Source organism: Arvicanthis niloticus, chromosome 11 (assembly GCF_011762505.2).
Source record: "Arvicanthis niloticus isolate mArvNil1 chromosome 11, mArvNil1.pat.X, whole genome shotgun sequence".
Lineage (NCBI taxonomy): Eukaryota > Metazoa > Chordata > Mammalia > Rodentia > Muridae > Arvicanthis > Arvicanthis niloticus.
The window spans coordinates 1,166,323-1,179,147 of record NC_047668.1 but is presented as its reverse complement, the minus strand read 5'-3'; the positions used below and the strand labels follow the sequence as shown (position 1 = coordinate 1,179,147).

The 12,825-nt window shown below is 37.6% G+C and overlaps 1 protein-coding gene across 1 annotated transcript in view; it reads right to left on the bottom strand.

Moving 5' to 3' along the window:
- Positions 1-12,825, bottom strand: part of Nemf (nuclear export mediator factor) — a 55,147-nt gene that overhangs the window by 23,705 nt on the left and 18,617 nt on the right. The window contains exons 12-16 of the mRNA XM_034513756.2: positions 7,074-7,151; positions 6,780-6,988; positions 6,403-6,582; positions 5,080-5,143; positions 3,721-3,809 (exon numbers count right to left, since the gene is read on the bottom strand). Coding sequence (XP_034369647.1) covers positions 3,721-3,809; positions 5,080-5,143; positions 6,403-6,582; positions 6,780-6,988; positions 7,074-7,151 — 620 coding nt within the window. The remainder of the gene's footprint in view (positions 1-3,720; positions 3,810-5,079; positions 5,144-6,402; positions 6,583-6,779; positions 6,989-7,073; positions 7,152-12,825) is intronic.

The following is a 12,825-nucleotide window of genomic DNA, read 5'->3' as shown; positions in this document are numbered from 1 at the left end:
CATCAAGGAATACTCTATTATATCCCTCAAAATATAATAGGAAAGGACTTTATTTTCTGATTATTTTTTACTTATTTGGTGCTGGAGACAGAACTCAAGTTAATCTTGACTTATTTATAAACAAATATCTAGGAACTTGGATGTACTAGTCAAATACTCTATCACTGAACAACATCACTTGCCCTTTTTTGTTTTGGAGACAGAATCTTAATTAAGTAGCTCAGGCTAGCTTTGAACTCATGATCATCCTGCCTGAACTTCATGAATGCCAGGATTATAGAACTATGACACCAGGCCTGGTTTCCAGTATTTTCTGTTTGTATGTTTTTAACATTGCCAGAGATACAACCCATGGACTCAGCTGTGCTAGGAAAGTGCTTTAGCTAATGAGTTACATCCATGCCCTTAATCTGATTTTGTTGTTGTTGTTAGTTGTAGTGTTTTGAGACTGAGTTTCCTATGTATCCTTGGCTCTCCTGGAACTCACTATGTTATCCAGGCAGGCCTCAAACTCACAGAGATATATCTCTGCATCCTCGGCACTGGCATTAAGCCCCTAATCTAATTTTTGATTGGGAAGAACATACTGGTTCAAAAAATATTAAAGGTTTACAAAAAGCATGGTGCACCCTTTAGTTTCTCATCACTGACTAACAGGGAGGCACTGTGATTAGCTCCTATACATAGAACTTCAGTTTCTTTATGCACAAAGAAGCTAAAACATTCATTCTAGCCTTGCTATTTTTTAGGCATAGTATACAGTGTTCTGTAGCTCTTTCTCTTTTCACATAAAGATATTTTCCTCCTTGCTGAGTGAGTTTAATTCTTTATTAAATTCCCCAACTAACAAAAAACAGCTTTCTAGAAATATAAGGACAAACAGTGAATAGGAGAGATAAAAATATCAGCCTAGTAAAAGAATATATACCTGAGGAAGAATATATATCTAAGAAGCTAATCTTACTTATAAACTTGAGTGAATTCAGAGTCACCCAGGAAACAAACCTCTGAGTGTATCCAAGAGGGTGTTTCCAGAAGGGTTTAACTAAAGATGAAAGACCCACCCCAAACATGAGTGGCACAATCTCACAGGCTGGGATTCTGCACTAATAAAAGGAGAAAGTGAGATGAACACTTGCATTAACCTCTCTCTGCTTCCTGACTATAGATACAACATGACTAGCTGCCCCCTGCCTCTGCCACCATGCCTTCCTTGCCATGCTCCCTCCCCAGCACATAGTTTGAGGTCTATATCTTATAAACCCATAATAAACCCTTTCTAAATTGCTTTTTCTTGGTATTTTGTCATAACAATGAGAAAAACTACTAATACAGAAGTCAGTAAAAAAAAAAAAAAAAAAAAGCAATATACGAAGTGCAATAAGGAAGGCACATAGGACAGATGGGGCAAATAGCAAGATGAATATGTATAAGCTCCAAATAACATGTGATACAAATGCACTAACTGCCCTTGTATATGGAAAACTATCAGACCAGAAAACAAAAGCAGAGAGAGAGAGAAAGACAGAGAGAGAGAGAGAGAGAGAGAGAGAGAGAGAGAGAGAGAGAATATATATGTGTAAAACACAGGTTATAAAAAGACTGAAATAAAGAGTGGAAAAGATGCAGCATGCATACACTAATGAAAAGAAGCCTAATTAGATGACAGCTCCACATTTCTATTGACTATACCCTCAAAGAACGCAAAAGTGGCAGAAAAGGGAAAATGGACAAATCAACAATTTACAAGCTTTCTGAGGAAGAAAGCACTGCTAGAGAATCTAAATAATCAAATTCTACAAAGAAAACTAGGCATGGTGGGTGATGGAAGTCTGTAATCTGCAGCATCTGGGAGGCTATGTCAGAAAACTGCAACTGGGCAGCCTGGCCTACACAGTGAATTCAAGATCAACCATAGATAAATAGATAAGATAGATAGACAGACAGACAGACAGACAGACTGACTGACTGACAGACTTTGTGTTCAAACAAACGAGCCTTGAACTTAAGATCCTTTTGACTCAGCTTTCAAAAGTTTGTGCTATCACATTTTATTTATGTTTCATTTTTGAATTTGGATTGTAAAAGGATTTGTTTACACAGAGAAACCCAATCTATATAAATATTATATGTAATATAAAGGAAAACATATATTATAGTTAGAAAATCTCCAAGAGTAAGCATGTGGCCTAATCTGTGAAGGCCTGGGTTTAAGTCTAGCACCAAAATATAAATAAAACTAAATAAAAATAGATCTCTGACATATCCAAAAAGGTAATACTAATGGCATTCTAATGTATTTAAATATAGTTGAAAGTTTGACATTGAATTTATGATTTAAAAAAAAAGGCAAGTTTAACATTTTTAAAGGTGTGTTTATAAGACAGCCTTGTTGTGTAGCAAGACTAGCGTTAAAGTCAATTCCTCTGCCTCAGCCTCTCACGTGCTAGGATTGCAGAGGTGTGCTTCCTTGCACAGTTGTGAGGGCTGGAGACTGATGTAGAACACAGCACATGCTAAGCAACCAGTCTACCACTTAAGCTACACTGCCACCTATGGACTGGGTTTGTTTTTTAAGGTGACATGTCTCATATTGCCCAGGTTGATCCCAAACACCGAGGCTCAAGCAGTCTTCCAGCCTCAGCCTTTTATGTAGTTAGCATCCAGTTGTATGCCACTGCACTAGCAAGCGGCATCTACCTCCCACCCCATAGCTGAGTTATATGGCTGGAGTTACAGGTGGTTGTAAACTGTCAAACATAGGTGCTGGAAACTGAATTTAAGTTTTTTGTCAGAGTAATACATGCTCTTAAACACTGAGCCATTTCTCCAGCCCTGGGTAATTTTTTTTTAACTCAAAGGAAGGCAAAATGACAACAGAAAACCCAAGCAAGAAAGGAAGACATGGCTCAGCTGTGACTACAACCAAGTATCAATCCATAAAAATGTTAAGTTGATCATCAACCTTGACAAAATTATGTCTGTATGTAACATGACACAGGTGGAGAGAAACTGCAATTCTCATCTTCCATAAAGAGAGGTCAATAAAAGATTCTAGAACAACAAAAACCGCTGGGCAGTAGTGGTGCACACCTTTAATCCCAGTGCTTCGGAGGCAGAGGCAGGCAGATTTCTGAGTTCGAGGCCAGCCTGGTTTACAGAGTGAGTTCCAGGACAGCCAGGGCTACGCAGAGAAACCCTGTCTCAAAAAACCAAAAAAAAAAAAAAAAAAAAAAAAAAAAAAAAACAAACAAACAAAAAAACAAAAAAACAAAAAACAAAAAAAAAAACCATAAAGTAGTAATACAAGAATATAAATATTAGCCCTGAAAGAGGTAAAAGTAAAAGCAGGTGCTACAGAGATGGCTTAGTGGGTAAAAGTACTTGCCAACAAACTTGAGTTCAATGCCTAGAACCCATATGGTGAAGGGAGAGAAACAACTGCTGTCCTCTGACCTCCCCTCGCTATATGCTCCATGACAGATTTCCCCATTCACACACCCACACAGCACACAATAAATGAATGAATAAGTAACAAAGAGGAAGAGCTAGAACTAAAGAGTAGTCTCATTGGGTAACAGTGGGATACAGATGACGAATGACAGGACTACTGGTTTCACAGCTAGCTCTGTATAACACAATGTATGCCTGACATTCTAAATGATATACGTAATTCCAATAAAAAGAAAAACTAAACATAAAAAAGAGCAGAACACTTACCAATACACTTTTCTTGCTTTTTGGATAGAAGTAACTGTTTGTACTTCTTTTAAGGTTTGCTTTGTTTTCTTCTCGGCTGATTTGAATGCCTATATAAAAAAAATTGAAATAATTTTTAGATGTATTTATTATATATTTTATATTTATTTATATTTATTTATATATTATTATATATTATTTATATATTATCATTATATTATTATTTATATATTATATTTATATGTATTTACTATATATTTTATACTTATTATATATTTTAGGTGTATTTACATAACACCAATGTACACAATAGCATAACAAATTGCTTTACACAGCTTTTACTATATTGCCCAGGCTGGCTCTAACTCATAGAGATCATTCTGTCTTAGCCTCATGGATTATACATGCCACCATACCCAGCTTAATAAATACTTTTAAGGGCCTATGAGATGGCTCAGTGAGTAAAGGCACTTACTGCCACGCCTGACGACCCGAGTTTGATCCCCAGCACCCACAAGTTGCCCTCTAATCTCCATATATGTACTATGTACAAAAATCTTAATGGAAGAAAATATTTTATGTCATAAAGTGATTTGATTTATACACACAAATATATGTATAATAAAAAATAAAAGAAGTAAAGAAGTAAAATAAATTAAATATTGTATTTTTTATTTATTATATGCAATCTTTTAAAACCTACAAATTAAGAACTTAACTGTTGATGGGAATGGTAGTGTACCCCTATAATCTCAGCACCTGAGAGGCAGAGGCAAGATCTTGTGTTTGAGGCTGGCTATAAAACAAGTATGAGGCCAGCCTGCATCCTAGAGATTAGATCAAGGAGGTTACTCATTTAATAGATAGTAAAGTATCTACTTTGTTTCAAACAATATTCTAGAGCATTGGTTCTCAACTTGTTGATTGCAACCACTTTGAGAATTGAACAACACTTTCAAAGGGGTTGCATACCAAATATCCTGCATAGCAGATATTTAAAATACAATTATATTATATTATCATAATAGCAAATTATAGTTCTGAAGTGGCACGGTTGAGAGGTCACCACAACATAAGGAACTGTATTAAAGGGTTGCAGCATTAGGAAGGTTGAGAACCACTGCTCTAGATGCTAGAACACAACAATGAACAAATGCACACACATACTCACAACAGTAAATGACAGATCTGGATATGGGGAAAGAGGCAAGTGCAGGATAGCAGAAGACAGTAAATACAAGAAATATGCACATTTAAAGCAAAATTAAAACTAAGAGATTTCTGAATTAGAAAACCCCACTTAAACAGAAAAAGCCATTAAAGCTGCCCAAAACAAGGAGCATCATTCTGTCATGCTACATCATCATTCTGTCATATTACCTTCTCAGCAGCTTCAACAGTCCTCTGTGTCTTTTTCGCAGCATATCTCTTATGATCATAGTATCTAGAAAAATAAACTTATCTTAAATATTAAGTGAAATCTATTTTTAGTTTTTAATTTTACAGTCTTAAATCATATAGAACCAAGTTGTATAGAGCACAAACTTACTTTTTAACAAAAGAAAAATATACATAAGTTCCGTAGCAGTTTCCTCCATACTGAACCCCAACCTTTGAGGAGGGTGTTGCTAAGAGACCCAGGAAGTGAACATACTTCACATGTCTGAGAAAGCTGTAGCCTGTAAGATTCAAGGTCTCCCTCCAGCTAGAGAACCAGTAAACAGCTGTTTGAGAAGTAGACTGACAACTGAATTGCAAGAAATCTCTTGGACTTGTTGATGTGCCTCCAACAGCACAGGCCTCCAGATATAGCGCTCCTGAAGCATCACCCATGTTGAGGTGGGCTTTCAGAGATGTGCTTGCTTCTGCATGATCCTTGCTCCAGTAAGTCAGCCCTCACTCATACACCAGTTAGTAACACCAGTAAAAACTCACTGGATCATTAGGATAGACTTTAGTGCAGGGCTGGAGAGATGGCTCAGCGGTTAAGAGCACTCACTGACTCACTGACTGATCTTCCAAAGATAAGAACATATGAACATTTCCAAGAATAAAAATAATTATTTTCAAAGCCCAACCAAATAAAAGGCAAAGATAAAGCAGTCTCATCACTGGACTGGAGAGATGGCTCAGTAGTTTAGAGCACTGACTGCCCTTCCAGAGGACCTGGGTTCAATTCCCAGCAACCACATGGTGGCTCACAACCATCTGTAATGGGATCTGATGCCTTCTTCTGGTGTGTTTGATGACAGTTATAGTGTACTCATATAAATAAAATAAATCTTTAAAAAAAAAAAAAAAAGACTTTAGTACAATCGTTACTTTGGTTTGTTAGGGTTTCTTTCTAGGGGTGTGGGCATGTGTGTGTGCATGTATGTGTGTTTTATTTCCCCAGAAAAAGTCTCTCATACAACAGACAAAATAATGACTATAGTTAATCTCCTACTGATTTACTGTACATACACTATCAAGAGTTTACAATAGGGGCTGGAGATATGACTCAAGCATTAAGAGCACAAGGTGCTTTTCCAGACGACCCAGGCTTTGCTCCTGTCACCACACTGATGCTCACAACCACCTGTAACTCCAGTTCCAAGGGATCTGATGCCCTTTTCTGGCTTCCTCAGGCACCAGGCACACAATGGTACACATAATACATGCAGGCAAAATATTCATAAATAGACTTACTGGTTAAATGCTTACTTTTTGGCATTGGCATAGGCTGACAGGCTGAGATCTACATCGACAAGCAGCGGCTTGTTCTTCTGAGGCTTCTGCAACTGCTTGTTCTTTTGCTTTTTTTTTTTCCCTTTTGGTGCTTCAGCATCACTGCTCTCAATGCTGGCGTCACCATCTTCCTCCTCTGATAACAAGTATGGATTTCTATTAAAAATATTCAATAGTATTTCACTAATGTCGATAATATATATCACTTTTCATTTCAAAATTTCTTCAATAAAATTAGAAATGATTTCATTGTATATTTTCTATTTCTGTGAATTCCCAAAGAAAAAATTAAGAAGAATGCAATGAACAATTAAGATTAAAAACAAGCACTAACTGGTAAGATGCACACTTACCGCAGCAGCATCGTAACATGGTTTGTTTGCAGTTTTAGCTCTTTGATTGCACTTGCAACAGGGTCTCCTTGAGCTTGTGCTTCTTTCACAATCACTCCGATTTCTGTCCAGTCTATCTGGTTGGCTAATGCACTTCTGACTACCTGAATGGCTCTGTCAACTATCTGCAGGTTCATCTCTATGAGCTCCCCTTTCAGTTTGTCAATTTCCTTAAGAAACAAAAAATGAACTTACTATAATGCCAGCTGAGATTGTCATATTCTGGAGAGCATTGGAAAAGCTAAACATCAATACCTGAGCCTGCTGAAGAGCTTCTAATCTGTTCTCGTGATCCTTTCGGACATTATCTAATTTCTTCAGTGCTTGTTTTTCCTTATAGTAACAAAACAGATTTTTCAAAAGTTAGATTTCTTTCAATGCACAGCACTTCCGCCCCTCAATTCCTAAAGCTTACTGAGTTAGTGGTTCTACTCTGCCAAAGTTGTCACATAGGCAACTTAAAAAGTTCCCCCAAAGTTCACTCCCTGAAGTCTTACCCTCTTGAAGATGTCATGCAGATATATTATCTCCATCTACTTCCTTCCACTCCCTATATAGAATGTGTGCTTTAGTTACAAGTAAATTATATATCGAGTATGACCCCAATTCCCTTGGCATTATTCAAACAGGCAGAATTCAAGATTTCCTATGACATACTAGAAACATTTTTCTCTTTTAAGTGGTATTAGGGATAAAACCAAGGCCTCAGCATACAAAGAAAGCATTCTACCACTGAGGTACATCAGTGGCCCCAAACAAAAAAATGTTTTAATTTATTTTAATTACATGTATGTGAATGTGTACTAGATTGCAGGTGCCCATGGAGGCCAAAGAGGATACTGGATCCCTGGTGGCAGAGTCAGAGGTGATTCTGATCAGCTCAATACTGGTACTAAAATCTAAACTTTGATTCTCTGCAAGAGTAGAATGTGCTCTTAACACCTTAGCTCTCTCCACATCTCCATAAATTCTTTTGTAAAATATGTATTTAGAGATTTTATTCTTGGGGCTAGAGAGTTGGCTCAGTGGTTAAGAGCACTTTTTCTTGCAAAGGCTCCAGGTTCACCAACATCCACATGTACCTAAGGTGCACTGCTTCCTTAGGTACCATACATACATGTGGCACATAGACATACACGCAGGCAAAAGCACTAATACACACAAAATACCTGGTATTTTATTCTCAATTATGTGTGCATGTGCGTGGATTTCTTTATGTGAATGCAGTGCCTGCAACATCCAGATAGGGTTAAAACTCCCTAGAACTGGTGTCACAGGCAGTTATGAGCCTCTAAGTGTGGGTGACACGAACCAAACTTGGATCCTCTGGAAAAGCTTTATGCATCCTTACCCACGGAGCCATCTCTCTAGCCTCCCGATAATTTCTTTATAAGTACAAACTAGGGGCTGGAAAGATGACTCAGTGATTAAAAGCACTTGCTGTTCTTACAGAGGATTCAGGTGACTCAATCATCTGTAACTTCAGTTCCAGGGAATCTGCCACCCTCTTCCGAACCCCATGGGCACCAGGCACACATATGGTATACATACATATGTATAGGCAAAACATATAAAATAAATACATCTAAATACAACTTTTTAAAAGTACAAATTATTGTTTTACTGACATTCTGTTCTCTCAGCATTTTATTCCAGGATTTTTCTGAATATCTTTCACTCACATAGTACAAGGATTCAGTGAGGTTATCTGACCTCTTATATAGCATTTTATCAGACATAATTTATACTTCAGAGTTGGATTTGTTGTTTGGGAGAGGATCTCATACAATAGCTCAGGCGGGCCTCAAATTCACTAGCCCCACTTCTGATCCTCCTGACTCCACTTCTCACCAGCAAGGATTACAGGCATACACCACCACATGGGACTTAACTACTGATCTGAGAACTATTTTTAATGTTTTATAGCATTGCCAATTAAAAGATTTAATTTGTAAGAGTGGTAACTATTTAAGAACTCACATAGATTACCACAAAAAGTTACTGGTATAGTCTGAGTGTCCCTAATCCTAAGTGTTTAGAACAAGAACTATTTCAGATTATAAAGCTGTTTCAGGTTTTGGAATACCTGTATACACATAACCAGCTGTACAGTGTGGTGGATAGCCCTAGCCTCTTGTTGTCATGATAATTCCACTCCTGGGAGGGGCTACGAAGGAGGAGTGAATCTTGTAAACCTTCTGTCCAATCAAATTTGTTAAATAAAGGCGATAGCCAGTGATTGGGCAGTAGAAGAGGAGTGGGAGGAGCCAGAGGCAGGAAAGAGGAGAAGAGGAGAAGAGCTGTTGGAGGGGGCAGTTGGTGGAAGAAGAGAAGACGAAGAAGACCTTGACCTAGGAAACCGCAAGTTGTTAAGAGCTCTCTTAGCCGGGGGAATAGTGTAGTTTAATGGTAAATCTGCCCAATCTAGGCCTGCAGCATTCATTTGATATTTATTTACTTGTGTCTTTTCTTCTATGGACTTCCTATGGGCAAGAGACTTACCGCAACAAATTGGCGCCCAACTTATTATTTAGAATTCAACTAACTTGAGATAAAAGTGTATTGAAAGCTGAATCGGTCTGAGGACCTACAAAGAACAAAAAGTTACAAAGTACAAAAAAACTTCCCCAACTGCCAAGGTCAGGAGCAGCACTCAGCTTAAAGCTGGGCTTGCTTACTGCCCTGTGAAAAAAATTAAAAAGTGAAACAAAACTGATTGCAGAGAGACCAATAGGTCATAGTAAAGAGAATTAAAAAAAAAAAAAAAAAGGTGAATAGAAATGGATAAATAGATGTAAAAGGTTTTAAAGTTGCAAGAAGTAAACTGCAGGCTACTCTGAGTCAAGAGAGCCAAACAGATAAATAGTTAAAGGTTATAGTAATAAATTGTAAGGAGGGACTGGTGATCCTAGAACACACCTGCCTGCGAGGTAGTTTTCAGGTAGAAACAGTGAATTGAGGGCTCCAAACCAGATAATTTTTTAATATATATATAAAAAAAGAAACATATTTTGATACTTAAAGATGACAAAAACAATGGATATCTTTTGGGCTTTATATGATATTTCAAATGGTTTGACAGGAATCAACTTAGGGAACACTTTATTATTTATCAGTATTGAAATATTTATTTTTTTGATATACTATGTCTTCTCAAAAGACAAAGCTCTAGATAAAAAATTCTTTGCCTTGGAAAAGAGATTACAAGAAACAATAGAACTTTTGGTACAGGATAGAGATGAGATTTGTAAACAGATAGGAAATAATGAGGAATGGAAGCAGGGCTTAGAACAGAAGTTACAGGAACTAGAAAAGATGATCGAAGAGAGCATCCAACAGCTCACAGATCAGATGGAGAAACAGATAGAAAATAATGAAAATGGAAGCAGGGCTTAGAACAGAAGTTACAGGAACAAAAAGATGAAAATGAAGGTGGGAGACAGGAGATTAAAAGGATAATTGAACAGAAGATAGAGCAGTTAATAGATCAGATGGAGAAACAGATAGAAAATAATGAATTGAAGACACAAGAAATTATAGATCAGAATAAGAGACAGAAAGATGAAAATGAAACTGGGAGACAGGAGCTAGAAAAGATGATCAAACAGAGCATACAATAGCTCACAGATCAGATGGAGAAACAGATAGAAAATAATGAGGAATGGAAACAATTACAATATAAAGAAACATATGAAGCATGTATACAAACCTTAAGGGAGGAATTTAAATTTTCAGCTGAGGAAAATACTGAGGTTAAGACAGAAGTAAATAGAGAAAGTCAACCAAGAGTTATTAGAAAACACACCTTGGTCTATCCGGTTACTGTACAACAAAGACCTTCAAACGTTGTTTACCCACAGGGTTATGAGGAATTTGAATGGCAACCTGTGGATGTGTTAGATCTGAGAAAATTTAAGTGTCACTAATTTGGGTATGCACTCACCATTTGTTAAACAAATTCTGACTTCTTGGGCTACTAAAAATAGAATAATCCCCCAAGACTGGAAAGATATGGCAAGAGCTATATTAGAACCTGCAGCAAATTTACAATGGGTTGCATGGTGGAGAGATGAGGCGAGAGAGATAGCACGACAAAATATAGTCAGAGGAAGAGAGATTTCCATAGACCAACTGCTTGGTGAAGGTCGTTTTGCTGAACTAGAGGTGCAGGCTGTATATGATGAAGAAACTCTGGCATTGTGTAGATTGTCAGTCTTAAATGCCTGGGACAAAGTTGCAGAATCCGGGAAGAGACTTGAACCATTTACTCAAGTCATACAAGGGCCAAAAGAAACCTTCCCTGACTTTTTACAAAAGCTAACCTCAGCTGTGGAAAGGCGTATATCAGATTCAGTAGCAAGAAAGGCAATAATTGAGTCTTTAACCTTTGAAAATGAAACTGCTGAGTGCAAGGAAATAATCAGACCACTGAGGGCAAGGTCAGCATCAATAGATGAATGGATTAGATACACAGCTGATGTTGGATATCACTCAGCTGATATGATGGTAATAGGAAAAACTGCAACTAGAAACCTAGAGATGACCCAAGATTTCAAATGTTTTAATTGTGGTAAATGGGGTCATCTCAGAAACGACTACAGGACAAATCAAAATGATACAAAATGGGGGCCTAGGCCTTCTGGAATATGTCAAAGATGTGGCAAAGGCCGACATCTGACCAGGGAATGTAGAGCAACAACAGACAAATGGGGCAATACCCTGTCAAAAAACTTTCAGGGGGGCCTCTCGCAGGCCCCAATGCCAGAAAGGGAGAACTCTCTTCCTCAGGACAATTAAATGTCACTGCTTCAAAAACAGATGTTCTGAGACTAGTTATGACTGAGAAGGGCACACAAACTGGAGAGATACACGACCTCAAGGACATGCTGGACACAAAGGATTGGATGGTCAATATTCTCCAGAAAAAGATAGAAAATCTTCAGGATCAACTAAGAGATAAAGAGAAAAAGATGAAGCTTGAAAGATGGAGAGATACACAACCTCAAGGACATGCTGGACATGAAGGAGCGGATGGTCAATGTTCTCCAGAAGAAGATAGAAAATCTTCAGGATCAACTAAGAGATAAAGAGAAGCAGATGAGCAGCTTGAAAGAGCAAGTCAAGTCTCTGCAGGTGGACACGACTAACATGGACACAGCTCTGACAATGCTGAAGGAGGCTCTTGCAGACAAAGAGCGGACAATTGAATGTTTAAAGGAGCAGCGGGACAGAGATGAGCGAGAGAAACAAGAGGAGATTGAAACCTACAAAAAAGATCTTAAAGACTTGAAAGAAAAAGTCAGCCTATTGCAAGGAGACCTCTCAGAGAAGGAGACTTCTCTCTTGGATCTTAAAGAGCGTGCTTCTTCCCTGGTTTCCTCAGGACTAAAAAAGGACTCATGGCTCAAGACCTTAGAAATTGCTCTTGAGCAGAAGAAGGAAGAGTGCCTAAAAATGGAGAGATCTAATCGAACTTTAAAGGAGATGCTTAATAGGCAAAAGAAATCAATAAGAACCCCCAAAGATGGATTACATATTGCTTTATTAAACTTAAAATTTTTGAATATTAATGAACAAAACACCACAGTCGCTGAGAAACATTGGATGGTGGATAAAACTACTGAACTAAATCAATCTGTTTATATTAAGGATATTTTGAAGTCAGAATGGAAAGTAAGAAATGTATTATGCTGGGGGAGAGGTTATGCTTATATTTCCACAGGAAAAGAAAAGCTGTGGGTTCCTTCCAAGTTGATAAAGATCAGAAATGACAAAGGGAGACCCCCTGAAGCACTAGTCAACACAGAAGAAAAGGGAGACCAACTCAACCAACCAAATGGGTGATGTATATATGGTGTTATGTCTCTTATATGGACTTAACTGGCTGGGACTAAAATGTCAATACAAAGCCAAGAACATTTAATTGGGTAATAATTTCTCATGACTTAATACATGCCATCCTTTATGAGGGCATGTATATAAGTTATATATAGTTTGATTAAGTAAT